Source organism: Fusarium sambucinum, chromosome I (assembly GCF_050947815.1).
Source record: "Fusarium sambucinum isolate potato_lamoka chromosome I, whole genome shotgun sequence".
Lineage (NCBI taxonomy): Eukaryota > Fungi > Ascomycota > Sordariomycetes > Hypocreales > Nectriaceae > Fusarium > Fusarium sambucinum.
This window is the reverse complement of record NC_139294.1, coordinates 10,225,602-10,245,457: the sequence shown is the minus strand read 5'-3', so window position 1 is coordinate 10,245,457 and position 19,856 is coordinate 10,225,602. Positions and strand designations below refer to the sequence as shown.

The following is a 19,856-nucleotide window of genomic DNA, read 5'->3' as shown; positions in this document are numbered from 1 at the left end:
TCCACTACTACAACTCGCTTCGTTCAGCCAACTTCTTACCGCTCTCTCGCCTCTCACCGTCATCTCATATTTTACCGTTCCCTGCGAGCACATAAACTCTTGGGTTTCCATCAACTCTTACTACTTTTCTACCACAAACAACCGACATCATGCCTCCTAAGCGAATCCGTTGCACCGCCGCTACTTGCCGCGAGCCTGCCCAGCGCATCGTTGGCGACTGCACCTTTTGTCAAGGTCACTTCTGTGGCAAGCACCGTCTACTAGAAGACCACAAGTGTACTGGTCTTGAGGATGTAAGTTGAGCACTTGAGATCTTGTCAACCCTCTCTAACAAAGCTCCCAGTGTAAGAAGCAGTCCTACGAGCGTAACGCTGTACAACTCGAGTCGGAGCGAACCCAGGTTATCCGGGGCGTGTAAACCGAACAAAGAGATCACACATACTCTCATAACAGATGTGTCTCGGACTGGAGACTGGCGTCACTCCTCACGTACACGATGCGCGACTCTGACGGCCACGACGTAACGACGGGATTGGGTTTCGACACAGCATCTGCATGAGAAGAGATGCAGGGCGTTATTCGCCATTGTATATTTCTATTTCAACAGTTGAGGATGCGACGGCGTACTGGATATGTTTTGAGGGGGCATAATTCCCTATTCTAGCGGGGTCTGCATTAATTCAATTCATCGCAAATCATCACTTACCATTAATCAAATGTGTTCATCATTGATTGAGTCGTGCGAGTGCTTGGAATATGAAGATCATCTAATGAATTCGACAGTGCGACAGGTGCGGAAGCGGTGACATTGCTTGACTCAGAATGGACTGACGATCAGTTGTCTTGGCTCGATTACGTGTTACTCGCGCCTGAATTTGGTTGCGACTTTGCATTTAGCGAGGAGCCTCTAGGACCCTGCTATTATTTTGCCGGCTTATCTCCGATATCGTATCGAGCCCGCATGGTTGATCTCGTGAGCACCCGTCTGGACCGCACCTTTGATAGCGCCATCTGGGCTAGACCACGGGAGTGATTTTCGAAAAGACTCATCACTTTAACAATGAACAATAGGGCATCAATGGGGTATCAACGCACCCCAAAGACGCCCTTTTCAGTTGTCACCTTTCTGCACTAACTTTCACAAGGCCTCATACACGTGGTCAAATCGTCTCCTGCCAGCAACTTATGTAGCCAACTCGATCCTGGGGATTTATTATGGGGTGGCTGGTTCCGGGGGCGGGGCCGAGAATGGGGGTCAATCATGCCAGTGTCAATGAAAGGACCTCTCATCATACAATAGCACCCTCCTCTTCTTTCACAATGTCTCGTGAAACCTCCGTCTTGACTGCCGCGCCATTTTGAGCCTCCAGCTTTATTTCCTCTGCTTTGAGCTTGCGCCCAGCGGATACCTTGGCTCGATCGGCAGCCTTGCATAGACCTTGGAGACCAAGATCGCATTCGCCGCACTTACGTCCAACAGGCAGGCATACCGACTGGCCCAATCCTACAAGAAGATGATTGATTTCGTGCCATCGGTCCTGTGGTAGCCATGATTGAAGTGTCGTACGAGTCTCCTCTGGGTTCTTGGTTTTGTGCCAACCCCAGAGGTTCGTGATACGGTGTACATGCACATCAACACCAATCCCCTCGTGCTTTCCCCATGCCACTGACAAGCACAGGTAGCCCATCTTGGGCCCGACGCCTGGTAGTGACACGAGACCCTCGATCGTGTCGGGAATGTCGCCGTTCCATTGATCGCGGAGTATCTCGGCCGTCTGCTTAATATACCTAAATAAAAGTCAGCCAACTTCGATGTACCCGAGCATGCCGATGGCGGTAGTACAAACTTTGTCTTGTTATTGTGAAAGCCAACTGCCCAGATAAACTCATTGAGAATCTTGGGATCGATCGCCAGGACGTTATTTAGGTTTAGCCCCGGAGGTGCCCCTGGCTCAAACGGTGGCAGCTCAGTTTGGAGTTTCCTCATGACAACGGCGTTCACCGTGTCCTTGGTTTGACTCGAAAGCATGAGCGCCACCAATGTATGAAACCTTTGGTCTTTTGGAGATGCCTTTTCATCTGCCAAACGTTCGCACCCCATCGTGTCAACGGCCGCACCGTGCGCTCGACCGCCTGGCGCCCTCATCTTCCTCACAGTATCATAGATGGCCTCCCAATCTGATGGTGGCTCTATCTTTGTTACGCCGGTCGTCGCATCGATAGCTTTGCGAGCGGGCTTGCGAACGCGCTTCGCCTTTGGAGGTGGTGATGGAATTTCATCGAGGGCTTCGTCGAGTATTTCTGTCTTTACTGCTAGAGGGAATGTTGAAGTTTCTGTCTTTATCGTCGCCACCCGTTTTCGTTTTCGTGCAGGCTCCCCAATATCTTCGATGTCGCCGACTGCAGGTTTGGCTTCTTCTGTCGCGGTAAAGGCGAATTTGGCCAAGGCAGATCTTGTCACTCTTCTCGGTGGCGAAGTAGACTCTTTCACGCGATCGAATAGTTTCGAAGCGTCTTTTGATATCCTCGATGAGTGCATCTTGTCGAAATTCTGGTATCGTGCTGTTGAACGGGTTATTGCAAATTGTATTTCAGTCGCGACTCGTCATGGAACCCCTTGGGCAAATGGCATCGAGTGGATTGCAAAGGCCCCACTCTGTTGGACACAGGTAGTGGAGATACCCCGGATTTCGAGTAGACTGTGCAGCTGTGCAAGCTATTATGCAAGACTAAGATATGCTAGTTAAGTTGATTGGTTACTTATAACACTGTTTATGTTTGTTACAAATTACCTTGTAGTCAAATGAGAATAGCTTGCTTTACCTTGTGAAGATTTTTGAAAATACGTGAGAAGTCTTTTCGAATTGTTGAGATAATCATCGGGTTGGATCCTAAGTTCCGTGAAGGATCATTGGCTACCTCTAGGTAGGTGGGTTTCGTGGCCATCAAGGTGCAGTACAAAATACCGACATAACCATATGCATATATTTAAGCGACTGGCCTTTTATTAGTCATATCTCAACAGAATTTAGAGTGTGAATGGGCGTTACCTTGTCTTCTATATAACTCCTGTTTACTGTTTCATTTCGACTTGCATTGTACAGTTCTGTACAAAGGCGGCCTGTACATAAACTCAACATTACAACCTCACATAGACCTCCAATGAAGGTAAGTGGAGTCATGTTACGCATCATATCCTACTGCATCAAGGGCTTAGGGCATTCTATACCGATATGTCTATCAAGGTACTCACTCAGTCATGGCACATATTAAGAGCAGCAACCCATCCCAACATCAGGAAACAAGTTTTGTCATTCAACATAAAATTTTGATTATCATTTGTTTATACTACATTTTGGGTCATTAAATCTTGGGCTCGAGCTTTTGCATGTCGACGACAGCACGGATGCAGTCACCCTGCTTCATTGTCTCGAAAGCGTTGTTGATCTCGCCGAGAGTCTTGCGGTGGGTGATGAACTCGTCGACCTTGAGGTCACCCTTCTTGTAGTCGGCAACGAGGTCGTTCAGCTGAGAACGACCCTTGACACCACCGAAAGCACATCCTCGCCACACTCGGCCAGTAACAAGCTGGAATGCTGTACAGATAGTCAGTATCTCTGAATGTTTGTGAGTTGCTGGGATTTAACTTACGTCGTGTGGAAATCTCTTGGCCAGCGGCGGCAACACCGATAACGATGGACTCACCCCAACCCTTGTGGCAGGCCTCAAGGGCAGCGCGCATGACACCAACGTTGCCAGTGCAGTCGAAGGTGTAGTCGCAACCACCGTCGGTCATCTCGATAAGCTTGTCCTGGATGGACTGGTCACCGAGCTCGGTGGGGTTCACGAAGTCAGTAGCACCGAACTTGTCACCCCACTCCTTCTTGGAGGGGTTGACATCAACAACGATAATCTTGCCAGCCTTGCGAGCAGCGGCACCCTGGACAACTGAGAGACCGACACAGCCAGCACCGAAGATGGCAACGTTGTCGCCAGCTTGGACGTTGGCGGTGATGGTGGCAGCACCGTAACCGGTGGTAATACCGCAGCCGAGCAGACAGGTTCGGTCCATAGGAGCATCATGCTCAATGGCAACGACGGAGATATCGGCGACAACGGTGTACTGGGAGAAGGTGGAAGTGCCCATGAAGTGAAGCAGATCCTTGCCCTTGCACTTGAATCGAGAGGTGCCATCAGGCATCAAACCCTTACCCTGGGTGGCTCGGATCTTACCGCAAAGGTTGGTCTTTCCGGACTTGCAGAACTTGCACTCCTTGCATTCGGGAGTGCTGTTGGGGAAACGGTTAGATCTTGTGATAATGGACGAGGTAAGAGAAAGACATACTAGAGAGCGACGACGTGGTCACCGGGCTTGACGTTGGTGACGCCCTCGCCAATGGACTCGACGATACCGGCACCCTCGTGTCCGAGAACAATGGGGAAAGCACCCTCGGGGTCCTTGCCAGAGAGTGTGTAGGCATCTGGTAAACATTAGTTGTCTGTTGTGTTTCTCGTGTCTGTGGAGCTCTGAGAGCACGATGACGCGAGCAGAAAAAGCGTACCTGTGTGGCAAACACCAGTGTAGTAGATCTGAATTCGGACCTCGTTGGCCCTGGGAGGAGCAACCTCAATGTCCTCAATGGTGAGAGGCTTGCCGGCTTCCCAGGCGACGGCGGCCTTACAGGTAATGGGCTGGCAATGGCATCAATATTGTGTTCTCATATCATCAACAGCGGGGCGTCTGTGACGATGAGGGGTAGGTAGCAAGAGGGAGCTTGCCAGTGGAACATACCTTGCCAACGGTAGACATTATTTCGATTTTATGTGATGAAATGGAATGTCGAAGTAGAAAAGAAGTAGTATGGAAAACAGAAAGACAATCAATTTAAAGGGGACGATGGGGCTTAGATGATTAAATGGTAGGTCGGCCGTTTCAAGGAAACTGTTTATGTAGGTAGGCGTAGAATCGGTAGGAAACTGCCCGCATCAAGATCCCGATCACCGAGCAACTCCGGTGCGTACCTACGTTGCGTACCCCGCAATTGGAGCTCAAAATCCACACCACGCATTAAGATAGGAAATCTCAGGCGGCTTCGGACATATCATTATCGCTCATTGGGCATGACACTCCGTTTGTCTTTGTTTACGTGAGGATATGGTGCGGGGAGCCTGTCTGGGCGTGCCAAGGTTATACGCCATTGGTGTCTAGGTCGAGGTAATTGGTAAAGATAGCCAAATAACCTTACAGACAAGACACTGATGAGAGACAAAAGCGGGGTCTGCCTACACTTCTTTCGGCAGATGAGACCGACTCGGCCGTCGGTGGTACATACGACGCCGGTCAGTGAGTCAAGATGAGAGGTCTTTGTTTCTTCACGGGGTCGGAAGACCTTCCGTATAATGCCGTGCCCACCGCCTGATGTTGTTCGAGATGTTTAATTATCATTGAGCTGAGGTTAAAGCGGAACTAGAGCCGAATCTTCGGGAGGACAAGATAAGAGATTATCGCAAGATGTTTCCAGAATGTCACAAGAATAACCTAAAGCACTTCTCTTGCACCATGACAGACCGTCCACTCCACTGTCTGCAGAGGTTCTCGCAAAACATTCCAACTCAGCTTCTCTCGACCTGTATCTAAGCAAGATCACGGCATTGATTACGCGAAAGGACGGCGAATCAAACCGACTGTTACTTAGTCTATTATGAACGCTGACTTTCCTATTAGTTACATGACAATCATCAACAAGCCGAATCGGCTTCACGTATGCCAATCTTCAATTGCAAAAGTTGGTAGACTTTAGAGAAACGCAAGAAATGAATTTCAACACCATCAACTTAGGAAGTGAAAACAACAATGATTTAAATCGAATAAAAACTCCTGTTTGAAAGACCTCAAATTGTTTTAAGGAACAAAGAGAGGCCAATGTCATAAGACAGGGATTGCGGCGCCGGATAAACCACGGCGCGTGTTACCCATCGCGATAGCTCCAAAAAATATCCCAAGCGCGTTCAGCTTCAGCAAACAGAAGCTGTAACTCAACATCGCATCTAAATACTATCCATTGTATCGCAGAACACCATCACCGTATACGAGAATAGCGCAAATCCATCCTCGATAGTGAAAAGACCAGCTGCTTCCGACACGCCGAGTCGGCCGACCTAAATCTGAAGCTTGAAGTGCTCTTGTAATACAGCTTCTCTACATCATGGCTTATAGATTTATGGTGGAGAGCAGTCCTCCCAACAGTCCTATGCCGGCGACACCGAAGCTTGGGCGCAACACAGATCTCTCGTTCCTCCCCGAACAGCCTACGACAACCCCTAGTGTACCACCGCCATCTTCAGTTGCTTCTACCACACCCGCTGGCGCACCGTCGTTCATGGGAAGCTCTATCAACTTTGGAACTTCAACCAACACTGGGTCCGGGAGAAATCTTTTCGGACGCAACAGCACAACAGGTAGCCAACTTGGAAGGTCCATAAGAGGACGACAACCCTCAGGTTTGAGCCGCCAATTCAGCGTCACAGAAGAGGAAGACGAAGATCAAGAGCAGAATTTTGAAGAAGAGATGGAACTCCCGCCGCACCGGGGCAGTCTTTTCCGTATGTCCGCTGCGCCAGAAGAGCGCCCGCGTGAGGTCGATGCCGAGATCGAACGATTGATCGCCCAAGATATTGCTGGCGACGGTGGGGAAGATGCAGAATATGAGGAAGAAGAGCGTGTTTTTGAACGAGAAAGCTCTGAAGAAGCCGACATGTTCCTGAATATGAGACATGATGACCGGGCTTACGGTCAACCAATGATTGGAGACGAGTCCGACCTGATGGTGCTCAATACGCCGGCAGCGACAACCCGAGTGCGCAGAGAAGCAGAAAGCATTTTCAGGCAAACCTCGACTCACCTTGGAATGTCCAGTCGCCCGGAGGGCTTCCAATTTGCATCTATCGCTAAGAATCTGTACAATCAGTATGAACCCGCCCACATTGCCGAGCCTACAGACATGATTCTCGATACCGAAGAACTCGTATGCCGACTGTACGAGGAAGGAGTTGGAACGGAAGAAGACTTTGAAAAGATGGACAACTCTCTGTCGAACATCACATTCCGTCTCACTCAACTATGGAATAAATGCGTGGACGGTCTTCCCCAACCAGAGGGAGAGGATTTTGCTTCAGTTGGCCCTGGAATGAACGCCGAGATATTCGAGAAGGCTGCCTACATTGCTGAACTAATACTTCGTATGCACCACACTCGATTCGACAACGATACCGACGAAGAGAAGACTCCACCCTTGCCCGAGATCATGTTCGATTGGATGCAGAAGAGCCACAATCTCTATCCTGATCAAGTCCGTGACATCAGCCGCCACAGCCCTAGTCCTGCATGTCATAGCCTGTTTTGGCAGACTGTGCGATGCTCACTTCTCCGTGGGGATGTTAGAAGTGCGTCGCATCTGTTGAGGGAGGCTGGCTGGGAACATGTTCGACGAGGCCCCCGAGGTGATTACGCATACATTGGTAAATCACTCGAGAATGTTAGACGATTCGCTGCTGCTACTGCCGATATTCTGGACCAGTCCCCGGCTGCGAGATCGGAATGGGATATCTGGAACAGCAACTGGACTCTTTTCCGAATTCAGGCCCGTGGTGCTCTGAATCGAATGACATTGTTTGCGGAAGGAAAGGAGCAGGATGTGCAAGATCTGATGGATGACCCTCAGCCACAATCCTTATCGTCAATGGCTCGAAAGGCATCAAGCCAGATCCCCTGGGATATATACGAGAACCTCCAGACCGTTTACGGCATCATCTTGGGTAACCATGAAGATATTATGGAAGTGGCCCAAGACTGGTGTGAGGCGACGATAGGCCTTTTTGGATGGTGGGACGACGGAAACCAACGCCACAAAGCACTTAGATTCTCGCAATTGCAATTGCGAGCGTCGTCACGCTTCGCCGGCTCCGAAGACTACTTTGACCGATTGGCAACCGCCTTCCATATGGTGACCGCATCAGACCTCAACCCCAATGTCATGAACTCTGTCGAGGTTGCGGTGGCCTCTGCCTTTGAAGGCAACGTTAATGCCGTGTTGGGTTTCTTGAGGGTATGGTCACTGCCTTTGGCATGCACCGTAGCAGAAGTTGCATCGCTTGGTGAATGGTTACCCGCCCCTGAGGTCCCCAGTCTATTCCCTACCGATAGCCTCGATATGGATGACCTTGCGCTATTAGGATTAACACAACCAGGACCTGATGAGCTGGAAGGCATCAAAGACACGACTCTTGTCCTGTACGCTAGGGAACTGGCAGGAATAGATGAACTGTCACCAGAGCGCGACGGATGGGAAATGGCCATTCAAGTCTTGGGTCGAATGGACTCGCCCGAGAAATCAGAGGAAACCGTCGGCGACCTTCTTCGAGACCTTCTCGACACGCTTAATGAGAACTCCGGTCCTACTGTGGACAAGATATGGGCGATACTGAACGATCTCGGCATGATCAACTACGCCGAGGAAACAGCAGAGGTGAGAATAATACAACTGCAGCACCGATCCTAACTAACTCGAAATAGACCTTTGCAGAGATTCTTTCCAAGCAGTCTCATCGATATGGAGAAGCTCTCTGGTACTATGCCCTGTCTCATCGATCAGACAAAGTTCGTGAGGTGCTGAATCTCCTCATGTCTTACTCTCTTGTTCAGTCTACGGTCTATCCCTCAGAGAAGGAACTCGACCAGGAATTGAAGGACTTGCTGCGAAAGCGAACCGAGACTTTAGAAAAGCGAGCCAAGCAAGATTTGGAAGCTGCTCAACTGCTTGGTCGAATGCTTAGCGGTTACGCTACGCTACGCAAGTTTTACGAACTACGGGATACCGAGGACTTTGATAATATTTCACCCACTAAAGCCCTAAAGCTCAAGAAGCAAGCTGCATCCGCGTTGGTGGCTGTCATCTCCAGCTCTGACGACAATATCCGTGGCGGACTTTACGACGACACCAGGGACTCAGTAGTAAGCGAAGACTTCCTACTGGCTCTCCTGGGCGAGGCCACAGTCTTTATCAACCAATCGCCGGCTGTCATTACACTCTCGCAAATCGACACTCTACTGAAGGCTATTGAAGATATTCAGACAGTCGGTGACAGAGTTTACTCAGCGTGTGATGACTTTTTCAACCTTGTGTTGTCATCTGCGCAAGGGCTGAAGGGTTCCACGCCTCAAGACTTGATGGCCAAATCGACGGGCGGTCTTGGCGGAAGTTTTATGATGACCGGAAGCTCTGTGCTGGTAAACCACCTGCACAAGTCAATCTCTGCTGGCGCAAAGGTGAACAGGGGATGGGATTGGAGGAAGGGCTGGCTTGCATCAAGCAAGGGCGAGGACGTCCTACGAAAATTGCGATTGGGATTGGCAAAGGACCTGGCAGGGCTTTGGCTAGAAGACGCAGATGGAGTTGTCTCGTACTAGAAGGCATGTATTTGAACAAGAATGATGATCGGTTGTTTGGCCGACGACTCTGGTTAGGCGAATGGACGGCGCCTTTTGGTAATGGAAGAATGAGCAAGCTGTAATTAATGCTCTAAAGATGGACACTATATGTGCATGATAGATAATTCATATTTTCCTCGGCCTTTTACTACATTTCATATCCTGTCTTCACTATTGAACGAGTTAGCGGATAACTTTGACGCTTCCCCGCCGGTGTTCGGACTAGGATGCCCCACATCCCCCGGATCTAAAATCAATCTCCAATCCGGTCCCGGGAATTTACAATTGTTAAAATTTCCGCCCCGATTTCGCCCCCACCGATTGCAAGGGAACCACAATCTCGACATTGGAAGGAGAACCCGAACAGTTATTCTTCAATCACCGTGTATCGCCCATTATGGTATCAACGGAGGTTGTCAGCCGCTCAGGCGGTGCCATGACAGTAAGTTGTAATCTCAATCACAATTTCTACCTCAATTGGACGCTTGAGGAACCACCATGACTGACCCTTGACTTGTACAGCAACTCTTGCGACGCTCTGGTCCCAACGCTATTCGATCGACTGCTGCTCTCTCTTCCAACAAGAACTCAAGGAGAAACTTCTCTACCGCCAAGTCTCTTCCTCCCACCTACGAGAAGCTTTACGCCAAGTACACTGATGTCCGTCGTGTGCTCGGCAAGCAGCGTCTTACACTTGCCGAGAAGATCCTTTACAGCCATCTTGACAACCCCGAGGAGTCGCTGCTTAGTGGTACCAGAAATGGACAAGACATTCGTGGCAAGGCTAACCTGCGTCTCAACCCCGACCGGGTGAACATGCAGGACGCCTCTGCCCAGATGGCTATCCTCCAGTTCATGTCTTGCAACCTCGCCAAGCCTGCTATTCCCGCAAGCATTCACTGTGACCACTTGATTGTCGGATCTAAGGGTGCTGAGGACGATTTATCTGCCGGTATTCAGACTAACAAGGAGGTGTTTGACTTCCTTGAGTCTGCTGCTCGTAAGTACGGAATGGACTTTTGGCCTCCTGGCGCTGGTATCATTCATCAGACTGTCCTCGAGAACTACGCTCTTCCTGGATTGATGATGCTCGGAACCGACTCTCATAGCCCCAACGCCGGTGGTCTTTCTACAATCACTATCGGTGTCGGCGGTGCTGATGCTGTCGAGGCTCTTGTTGGTGCTCCTTGGGAACTCAAGGCCCCCAAGGTTCTCGGTGTGCACCTCGTTGGCAAGCTGAGCAACTGGGCTTCTCCTAAGGATGTCATTCTCCGTCTCGCTGGCCACCTTACTGTTCGTGGTGGTACAGGTTCCATCATTGAGTACTTTGGCGAGGGTGTTGACAGCCTCAGCGCCACTGGTATGGCTACCATTTGTAACATGGGGTAAGTTAACGTTGAATGTTTTGAGCCTTGTTTCTTATGCTAACTTGTTATTTAGAGCCGAAGTCGGTGCCACTACTTCAATCTTCCCTTACACCAAGGCCTCAGCAAGATACCTAGACTCGACTCGACGATCGCAGGCCAACAAGAACATCGAGGCTCTCGAGAACTTTGCTGGAAACAGCCTTGACCCTGATGCCCGATGGCAATTCAAGGCTGATGAGGGTGCCGAGTACGACGACCACATCGTCATTGACCTCTCCACTCTCGAGCCCCACATCAACGGACCTTTCACGCCTGATCTGGCCACACCTCTGTCCAAGTTCAAGGAGGTTGTCAAGGAGCAGGAGTGGCCTCAAGTCCTCTCTGCCGGTCTCATTGGTAGCTGCACCAACAGTTCCTATGAGGATATGACCCGAGTCGAGAGTTTGCTCAAGGAGGCTCAGGAGGCAGGCCTCAAGCCCGCTGCTGACTTCTATATCACCCCTGGAAGTGAGCAGATTCGCGCTACTCTCGAGCGTGACGGTACCCTGGAGACTTTCCAGAAGGCCGGTGGTATTGTTCTTTCCAACGCCTGTGGCCCCTGTATCGGCCAGTGGAAGCGACAGGATGGTGTTGAGAAGGGCACCAGTAACGCTATCTTGACCTCGTACAACCGAAACTTCCGTGGTCGTAACGATGGTAACCCCGATACCATGAACTTCCTGGCCTCCCCCGAAATTGTTACTGCCATGGCTTTCGCCGGATCTACTACCTTTAACCCTGTGACCGACAGCATCAAGACCCCTGATGGCAAGGACTTCAAATTCTCCCCACCTCACGGTCTTGAGGGTCCTCAGACCCCTTTCGAGTCTGGCAACGCTGAGTTGGGCGTCCTGTCTCAGGAGCCTGACCCCAACACCAAGATCGCCATCTCTCCTACCTCTGAGCGTCTGGCCTTCCTCGAACCTTTCCCTCCTTTCCCCACATCCGACCTTTCAGGCCTCCGCGTCCTCGTCAAGGTCACCGGAAAGTGCACCACTGACACCATCTCTGCCGCCGGCCCCTGGCTTAAGTACAAGGGTCACCTGCCCAACATCAGCACCAACACTCTCAACACTGCCATCAACAAGGAGACTGGCGAAGTCAACGCCGCTTACGATCTTGATGGCTCCAAGCACACCATTCCCGAACTTGGTCAGGTCTGGAAGGATCGCGGCCAGGAGTGGCTGGTTGTCGCCGAGCACAACTACGGCGAGGGTTCTGCCCGTGAGCACGCTGCTCTGCAGCCTCGCTACCTCGGTGCCCGTGTTGTTCTGACCAAGTCCTTTGCCCGTATTCACGAGACCAACCTCAAGAAGCAGGGTGTTGTCCCTCTGACTTTCGCGAACGAGGCTGACTACGACAAGATCGCCGCTGGTGACGAGGTTGCCACTGTCGGTCTCTACGAGATGCTTCAAAACGGCGGCAAGGGCGATGTTAAACTCCGTGTCACCAAGTCTTCTGGCGAGGAAGTCCTCATCCCCACCAAGCACGCCGTCACCAAGGACCAGGCTGGCTTCATTCTTGCTGGCAGTGCTCTTAACTTGTTGTCCAAGGGTATCTAAGTTGAGCACCGATCACCAAGCTTGATTATGTATACATGCTGTCCTGTAAAAAATCTGTTCATATTCTGATTTGACACGTGAAGTATTTAATGGCCTTTAGGGAGGTCAGGGCAAAGAGAAAAAAGGGGCGTTTATTGGATGGGTGAAAAATGTCCAAGCGATAGATTGTATATACCAACAAGCAATACCAGTAGTCGTTCTTGTTTTCCAGCTATTTCGTAATGATTCAAATGAACGATGCGTTTATCCGGCTGTGTTCGATATGACCTCCCTAGTTGAAACTCAGCAACCAAAGTTGATATGTTTATGTTGATTGAACCACTTACTTGTAAATCGTTTATATGTGACGAATTTCACTTAGCGTGTATTGTATATGTATTTTTCAACCCTCAGTTAAAGCTCGAGCTTTTTCAAATCTCCCGACATTCCCAACAGTCAGGTTAATCTGTCCGCGCAAATTGAGTGTTTAATTTTTTTTCATTAATGTTCCTCCCACAAGAAAAGTAGAGGCCCGAAACTAAAGGCTCGGTATGAATGCGGTCATGTGACCTTCAAATTCATTGCCTCCTCTCATGAGATTCACTCACTAACTATGGTATCAACTATGTTATCAACAAGGGATGTATATATACAGTATGGCCATTCGCGTCTGTTGTACGCCCGAAAAACTCTTCCAGATTTGGAAGTTTTCGTCGGAATGGACCCTTTTCGTATAAGCTCATCAAGCATTATCATGAACCTGCGTTGCAATTGTTCTTAAAGAAGAGCTCCGCTTCCTCTTTAGATTTATCAATTTTACGCTGGTGTTGAGCCACTTGTTCCTCGCACATTCGGAACCAAGCGCAGGTCTTCAACCATGCGGGGTTACTACGAACATGCTCGGGTAGCTCGTCTTCGGGCACATCTCCAAAGTCCAGGATCCGCTTGACAGATCGTGGTTTGGGCGGTTCGAAAGGAGGCATGGTTCCGTCATGCTGAGCTTGTTGGCGGCTTCTTTCCAACTTTTCTCCCTCAGCACGTAACCAACGTTGCCTTGCCTCGACTTTACCGAACCAGGCCTTTCGACTGGGACGTCTTTTGATCTCTTCGGATTTCTCCTTATACCAACGCTGAGACCTCTTATGCATTCCGTGGATTGCTGGGTTCACGGGGAGATAGACGTGGTCACCATTACGTGACATTGAACCGCCCTTGACAATGCGAGTAGACAAGCTGACGCCAGGAGGTGGACGCAAGCGAGATTGTCGGTAGATGATCGAGTCAAATGCGACTGAGTCAAAAGTGGCCAGCGAGTTCTGCCTATTCATACCTCGTTTGGTCCTTAATGACAACAGTGCTGCTTGTATCGACTGAGCCACTGCTCCATCCGAAACATCACTTGTACCAGCCATGTTTACTTCATTGTCAATTTTGGCGTGCATTTTAGGCAGTAGCATATCTGGCGAAGGGCGTTCCTTTTCTGGTGTGGCCTTTCTAGACGATGCTTTCTTTGGCAGTGCCTTCTCCAGATGCTTTGATTCTGAGGTCACTTCTCGTAGCCTGCTTATCCTCGTGGAGACTTTGGACAATTTATTTGTTGGCGAGCTGAGCCCTAGCGAACGCTTTAGCTCACTAGCGATTGCAGGTTTCAACTTTTTTAGCAGATGCTCCGGTGACTCCTTTTCTGTCGGAATTGAAATTTCAGAATAGAGTGACAAGGGGACATGGCCACTACTCTTCGTATCCAGCTTTGGTTTCCGTGGAGACTGAACACGCGGTTCCATATATGCCTTTTCAGCGACATCATGTTCGCGTGGTATGTTGGCTGTTTTTTCTATTGTAGGGCTGGGGGGTGCTGGTGAGCTCGAGGTATCCGACAAAATTATTACAGTAGGGGCGGCTGTCTTCGCAGTCCCTGCTGAACTTTCGATTGTGGACCGGTCTTTCGGGATACTCTTTTCACTCAACCGGTTATTGTCTGCATTGTCCACCTTCCGCCCTCGGGTTGATTGATCCTTCTCCCGTTTATCATCCGAACGCCCTGGCGACAACTGTGTAGAGGTCTTTATATTCTCCCATCGCGTAACGTTTGGCTGTCTAGCTTGGGTGTCGCCTCTGGTACTGGGGGATTTACGAGAAGATTCGCGAGGAGGTTCTTGACGTCTGACTGGGTTCCGCGAAACAGCGCCCCAGGGTTGGCGGCCCCTTCTCGCGGTCAAAACTCTGCCTGATGGTCGAGATTTCTCCAATTGACTTGCTGCATGGTGTCCTTTATCAGTTAAAGTCGCCTGTGCAGCCAGTTGATGTTGTGTGCAGAATGTCGTTGAGCTGAATAAGACAGTATTATAACAGTCGGGAGCTGCGCAGGTGCCGCCTATGCGGGGAGTAGGATTCATCGAATATCACTTTGATGGATCGAGCCGTATTAGGTATATTCCACCATGCGCAGAGTTTTGCGACTCCTCGAGTCACGAGATTCATATATCGATATTTTTCTGTGAGTTGTGCAAGTTAGATTTGTGTATTGCGATGCGCAAGCAAAGTAAATGTTGAATTGAGAGTCGAGTCAGATCTTTTCAGTTTTGAATGGCCGTCAAGCTAGGCACCCAGCGGCTGCTACCATCTCTTCTCTGAACCGTGCCATTGCAGGATACCTGCTGTCAGTCGCGGCCTTTGGTCAAGATCCGTGGCAAAGACGAGGAAGAGGACTCCATGTTGCGACTGAAGAAGCTATAATGTGACCGGCCCCAGCACTCTACGAACAAGGGTGGAATGTAAGGGAGCTTTTGAGCTTGGGGCGCGATATATAATGACAAGGTTGATTGAGACAACAGTGTCATGAACGAGTTCAGAGAAGAGGTAGTGCGACCAGAGGGGTTCCGTTCAGTCAGACCTTTTACCATGGGCATCATTCGACATGTGGAAGGAGGAGGCGAGGGCATGGGGGAATGGCTATGACATACCTAAGTCCGTGAGCATCTACTCCGTGCGATCAAGGAAGTTTATTACATCCGCGTTAAGAGCTATGCTGTGCGCGCGAGCAAAGTATGCGCGTGTCGTGGCACAGCATGTAGGTAGGTAGGTATGTACAACTCGATATTAAAGGAGGAGAAACAGTAGAGGTAATCGAAGGCCAAGTTAGTTTGCGAAAAAGTTAGAGTCGAATGAGCGCTAGAAAACGCGCTCAAACTACGGATAGGCTCCTGTCCTTTCAGGTCCGCGTTGAAAAATGTGCGATTCTCTTTCTGCCTCTATCACCGACTAAGTCGAAAGAGGCATCTTGAAGATGAACAATGGAAGAAGTAAAAAGAGAGGCAGGCTTCAAATGACGGTGATTCAAGCAAGGGACCACCCGCGTTTACATTGAAGGCGGCTGGTCCAAGCTCGTGAATGGTGGATTGAGTGCGGGCAGTGGCATGAACCCCCCACGGTCACTGTAAATTATCTTCAGCAGCTCGCCTGGAACACTCATTATTCCGCCCCGGAGCCACCACTGTAGCAGATTAACGTGGGTCTCTACAGGAGGTTGGTACAGTAGTAGGCCAAAAGTCTAACCCCATAGCCCATTTTACACCAAAATACTATATCTTTAAAATTAAATATTAAATTATAAAAAAAATACTATAACTATTAAAAAAAACCTATATATAGAACTTTATAAAGAAAATATTTTTTATATAGAAAGTATTTTTATAGCTATTTTATTAATAAAGTAAATAAGGCTTAAAGTTAAGAAAAATAAAAAAGTTAAAAATTACCTTCTATAATTTTTTAAGAATACCCTATAAGTCCCCTATAAGTAATTTTTAACTTTTTCTTTAACTTTAAAGCTATATATTTTTATAAGTAAAATAGTTATAAAAAAACTTTCTATATATAAAAGATTTTTCTTATAAAATACTATATAATAGATTTTATATTATTAATATAGTATTTTTATTTTATTAGATATTTAATTTTAAAAAGGTAATAAAATGGCAATTTAAGGTAGGAAAATGCCAAATGGGGTCAGACTTTTGGCCTACTACCGTAGTATGGATGGATTGTTGATATAGCATATGAGTATGGAATGGACCCTTCTTCAAAAGATAACTCACTACCTACCCATATCATGGTAGTTTTTTATCCACTACTACTAAATTGACTACCATTCAAACTTCATGATGACATGAGTGACTGTGTATCTTCAATGTACTTAATGTAGGATTAGGTAACGCTGCTCGAACGCCCCTCCATTCGGGCTGTTCCGCCTGTAGATAGCCAGACAGCTCCTGAACTTATTGGGCGCTAGCGCGGGGGACGTTGACTCCCTGACGTACAACGCCAATAACCACGTTGCGACTCACACCCAAGATAATCGCCTACACCTAGCGTTTTTGTTTGTATATAAGTCAACCTGCAACAAGCTTAACCAACTGCTTTCATATACCCTTGCCCAATACTTGCGATCCTGGGATGAACTTTCTCAAGTCTGCTGTGGCATCGGCCATCGCACAAGGTCCTCCATTCCCCTACAATTTTGGCGACAAGGTCGATATCGACGAGTCCATTTGGACATTGTACAACGGCACCAAGAGAGTAAGCTTAACAGCGCATCGCACTACATGGTATATCCTTACTAACGCCTGATGAATAGGAAGACGGATCGAACTGCAGCATCTTTTCCTTCGATATCACTACCAATCGATCCCAACTCCCCCTAGCCAAGAATGCTCTAAAGAAGCTCCGAACATTACGACACCCAGGTGTAATCAAAGTCCTAGACGCCGTTGAGGTATACTCGCGAACATGATCACACTTGGCGCATTGCGCTGATAATACTTGCTAGACGGAAACATACATCTACATCGCGACCGAACGGGTGGTGCCCCTACGATGGGACGTTCGAAGAAAGAGTCTTAGCCCCGAGACGATAAAATGGGGTCTTCATAGCGTTGCAGTATGGCTACCCATATGCCGAATCACCGAAGGAGTGCTAATTATACGCAGCGCACATTAAAATTCATCAACGACGACGCTTCTTCTATTCACGGAAGCATCAAGGTCGGATCGATCTATACCTCAGAGAGTGGCGAGTGGAAGTTGGGCGGATTCGACGTTCTCAGCAGCCTCAAAGATGACGAATCCATCATATACGTAAGAAGCTGTCCCAATGTGCAGTGTGATACTGGGGCTAATCGATATACCAGACATACGGAAGCTTGGTTCCCGATGCTGCAAGATATACCCCCCCTGAGTTGGCCAAGGGTGGATGGGACGTTATCAAGAAGAATCCTCATACAGCAGTCGACGCATTCAACCTCGGAACCTTGGTATTCGAGGTTTTCAACGGAGAGTACATAGCAGCTGACCAGGCTGGCCAGACCAAGAATGTTCCTCCTTCCATGCAACCCAGTTACAAGCGCCTGTGCAACGCCAACCCCAAGGCTCGAATCAGCGTGGGCGCTTTTCTCGACCAAGGAAATAGAAGCGGATCCTTCTTCGACAGTTCTTTAATCAAATTGACCGAGGGTATCGATAACCTGGATATCAAGACACCAGATGAACGGGAAGAGTTTCTTGCGTACGTCCTCGACATGCAAGTTGCAGTCCAGTTACTAACGTGCTCAATAGAGGTCTAGACGAAATCAGCGATGACTTCCCAGAAGAATTCTTCAAACTAAAGGTGATGCCAGAGTTGATGAAGTCAGCCGAATTTGGTGGTGGTGGTCCTAGAGCTGTCTCTGTAGTTCTTAAGATTGCGTCCAAGCTTTCTAAGGAAGACTTTGACTCCAAGATAACGCCTTTCATCATCCGCCTATTTGGAAACCCTGATCGAGCCATCCGGGTGTGTTTGCTAGACAGCCTTCCTTTGATGATTGATCAGCTTTCACAAAAGATCGTCAACGACAAGATCTTTCCACAATTAGTATGTCCTTCGTCGTTGGTTCAAGAAGCAAAGCTGACAACTAAAGATTACCGGTTTCACCGACGTAACACCTGTAGTAAGGGAACAGACTCTTAAGTCGGTGCTTGTTATTATTACAAAACTCTCTGACCGCACAATCAATGGCGACCTCCTCAAACAGCTTGCGAGAACAGCGAATGACGAGCAGCCTGGTATTCGTACCAACACAACTATCTGCTTGGGAAAAATCGCTAAGCACCTCGGTACTTCATCACGGTCTAAGGTCCTTATAGCTGCTTTCACGAGGTCACTAAGAGATCCCTTCGTACATGCCAGGAATGCCTCCTTGATGGCTTTAGGGGCCACTGCAGAGTACTTTACGGACGAGGACGCGGCTTGCAGAATTTTGCCTGTGATCTCTCCTGTATTGATTGACAAGGAGAAAATTATCCGTGATTCGGCGGTCCGTACTATGGAGGTGTATCTTCAGAAGATCAAGAAAGCGGCCTCGTCTATGCCTGACACAGTCCTGCCTCCTCCGCAGGCTGCTGATGGTGCGGCCCCGCGAATGGGCACGCCTCAGCCAAACGAAAACAGCGCGGGTGGCTGGGCAGGGTGGGCAATCTCCTCTTTTACGAACAAGATATCTGCGGCTGCAGGTGAAATTCATGCAGAGTCGGAATCCCGTACTGCTTCACCAGGACCAACCACTTCAGCTAGCTCCGAGCCCAAGAGGCCAACGACTGGTACTGCCTCGTCACTGCACCGCCAAGCCGTGAAGTCGCCCCCAGCACCCCTATCGCGCAACTCGTCACATACAGCAAGCGTGGTAGCCGATTCTTTCTTGCCTGCAGATGACGGCGATGATGCCGGGGATTCTTGGGGCGACATGAACGATGACTTTGACAGTTTCGGTGCTCCTGAGCAGTCTTCAAAGCAGCCCGTAGCCACAACTGCATCTGCCACCCCTTTCGAAGGCGGAGAGCCTGATTTTGCGGGCTGGTTGGCTGCACAGTCACAAAAGAAGTCAGGTAACGCCAAACCTTTACCGAAGGGTTTATCAAAGTCTTCAGCGGCCAAGAAGCCTATAACCAAGCCTGCTGCAAAACCAGTCGTGGCGAAGAAGATTGATATGAAGCCAAAGGAGGCAGATGACGATGATGGTTGGGGCGATGGCTGGTAAGGCGTGGCTCGTGTTGTCAAGCTTGAGCCTATAATAAAACACACTTTCCCCGTGGTTGTTCACATAATGAATTTGAGAAAACCCCGGGATACCACCCAAGGGCTTCAATAGCATGTTGATAGAAACTTATATAATTTACTGTCTGTTGGATTTACGAGACAATCCGTTTGGCTTCATTCGCAGGTAATCAAGAGATATAAGCGGCTTTATCGGGAAATCACAGCTTCAAGATCTAGTTTGGCATGGAGCAACGATAAGCTAAGTTATTTCGCATCTTGTCACCAAATCTAAGTGTTCTACACTACAAAAGCTTGGCCAGTCATACATTCACTTGAGGATCCCAGGGTCCTTA

The 19,856-nt window shown here is 49.0% G+C and overlaps 7 protein-coding genes across 7 annotated transcripts; 4 read left to right on the top strand and 3 right to left on the bottom strand.

Moving 5' to 3' along the window:
- Positions 1-149: 149 nt before the first annotated feature.
- On the top strand, positions 150-559 carry FSST1_006035 (AN1-type zinc finger protein; the record flags this gene model as incomplete). The annotated part of the gene is made up of 3 exons (XM_083232368.1): positions 150-293; positions 344-414; positions 454-559. The coding sequence occupies 3 exons, from the start codon at positions 150-152 to the stop codon at positions 557-559; spliced, it is 321 nt and encodes a 106-aa protein (XP_083089465.1).
- A 730-nt stretch (positions 560-1,289) lies between these two features.
- Positions 1,290-2,539, bottom strand: FSST1_006034 (DNA glycosylase; the record flags this gene model as incomplete). Its single annotated transcript, XM_083232367.1, has 2 exons — positions 1,290-1,788; positions 1,848-2,539. The coding sequence occupies 2 exons, from the start codon at positions 2,537-2,539 to the stop codon at positions 1,290-1,292; spliced, it is 1,191 nt and encodes a 396-aa protein (XP_083089464.1).
- An 824-nt stretch (positions 2,540-3,363) lies between these two features.
- Positions 3,364-4,810, bottom strand: FSST1_006033 (bifunctional alcohol dehydrogenase/S-(hydroxymethyl)glutathione dehydrogenase; the record flags this gene model as incomplete). The annotated part of the gene is made up of 5 exons (XM_083232365.1): positions 3,364-3,596; positions 3,652-4,289; positions 4,346-4,481; positions 4,563-4,692; positions 4,793-4,810. The coding sequence occupies 5 exons, from the start codon at positions 4,808-4,810 to the stop codon at positions 3,364-3,366; spliced, it is 1,155 nt and encodes a 384-aa protein (XP_083089463.1).
- Positions 4,811-6,206: 1,396 nt separating this feature from the next.
- On the top strand, positions 6,207-9,466 carry FSST1_006032 (uncharacterized protein; the record flags this gene model as incomplete). The annotated part of the gene is made up of 2 exons (XM_083232364.1): positions 6,207-8,525; positions 8,573-9,466. 2 exons carry the CDS (start codon positions 6,207-6,209, stop codon positions 9,464-9,466), a joined length of 3,213 nt encoding a protein of 1,070 aa, XP_083089462.1.
- Positions 9,467-9,884: 418 nt separating this feature from the next.
- On the top strand, positions 9,885-12,455 carry FSST1_006031 (aconitate hydratase ACO2; the record flags this gene model as incomplete). Its single annotated transcript, XM_083232363.1, has 3 exons — positions 9,885-9,929; positions 10,010-10,872; positions 10,928-12,455. 3 exons carry the CDS (start codon positions 9,885-9,887, stop codon positions 12,453-12,455), a joined length of 2,436 nt encoding a protein of 811 aa, XP_083089461.1.
- A 731-nt stretch (positions 12,456-13,186) lies between these two features.
- FSST1_006030 (uncharacterized protein) lies at positions 13,187-14,830 on the bottom strand (the record flags this gene model as incomplete). The annotated part of the gene is made up of 1 exon (XM_083232362.1): positions 13,187-14,830. The coding sequence occupies one exon, from the start codon at positions 14,828-14,830 to the stop codon at positions 13,187-13,189; it is 1,644 nt and encodes a 547-aa protein (XP_083089460.1).
- Positions 14,831-16,889: 2,059 nt separating this feature from the next.
- On the top strand, positions 16,890-19,504 carry FSST1_006029 (COPI-interacting protein CEX1; the record flags this gene model as incomplete). The annotated part of the gene is made up of 7 exons (XM_083232361.1): positions 16,890-17,012; positions 17,071-17,208; positions 17,263-17,373; positions 17,424-17,570; positions 17,624-17,997; positions 18,048-18,342; positions 18,389-19,504. The coding sequence occupies 7 exons, from the start codon at positions 16,890-16,892 to the stop codon at positions 19,502-19,504; spliced, it is 2,304 nt and encodes a 767-aa protein (XP_083089459.1).
- Positions 19,505-19,856: the final 352 nt, after the last annotated feature.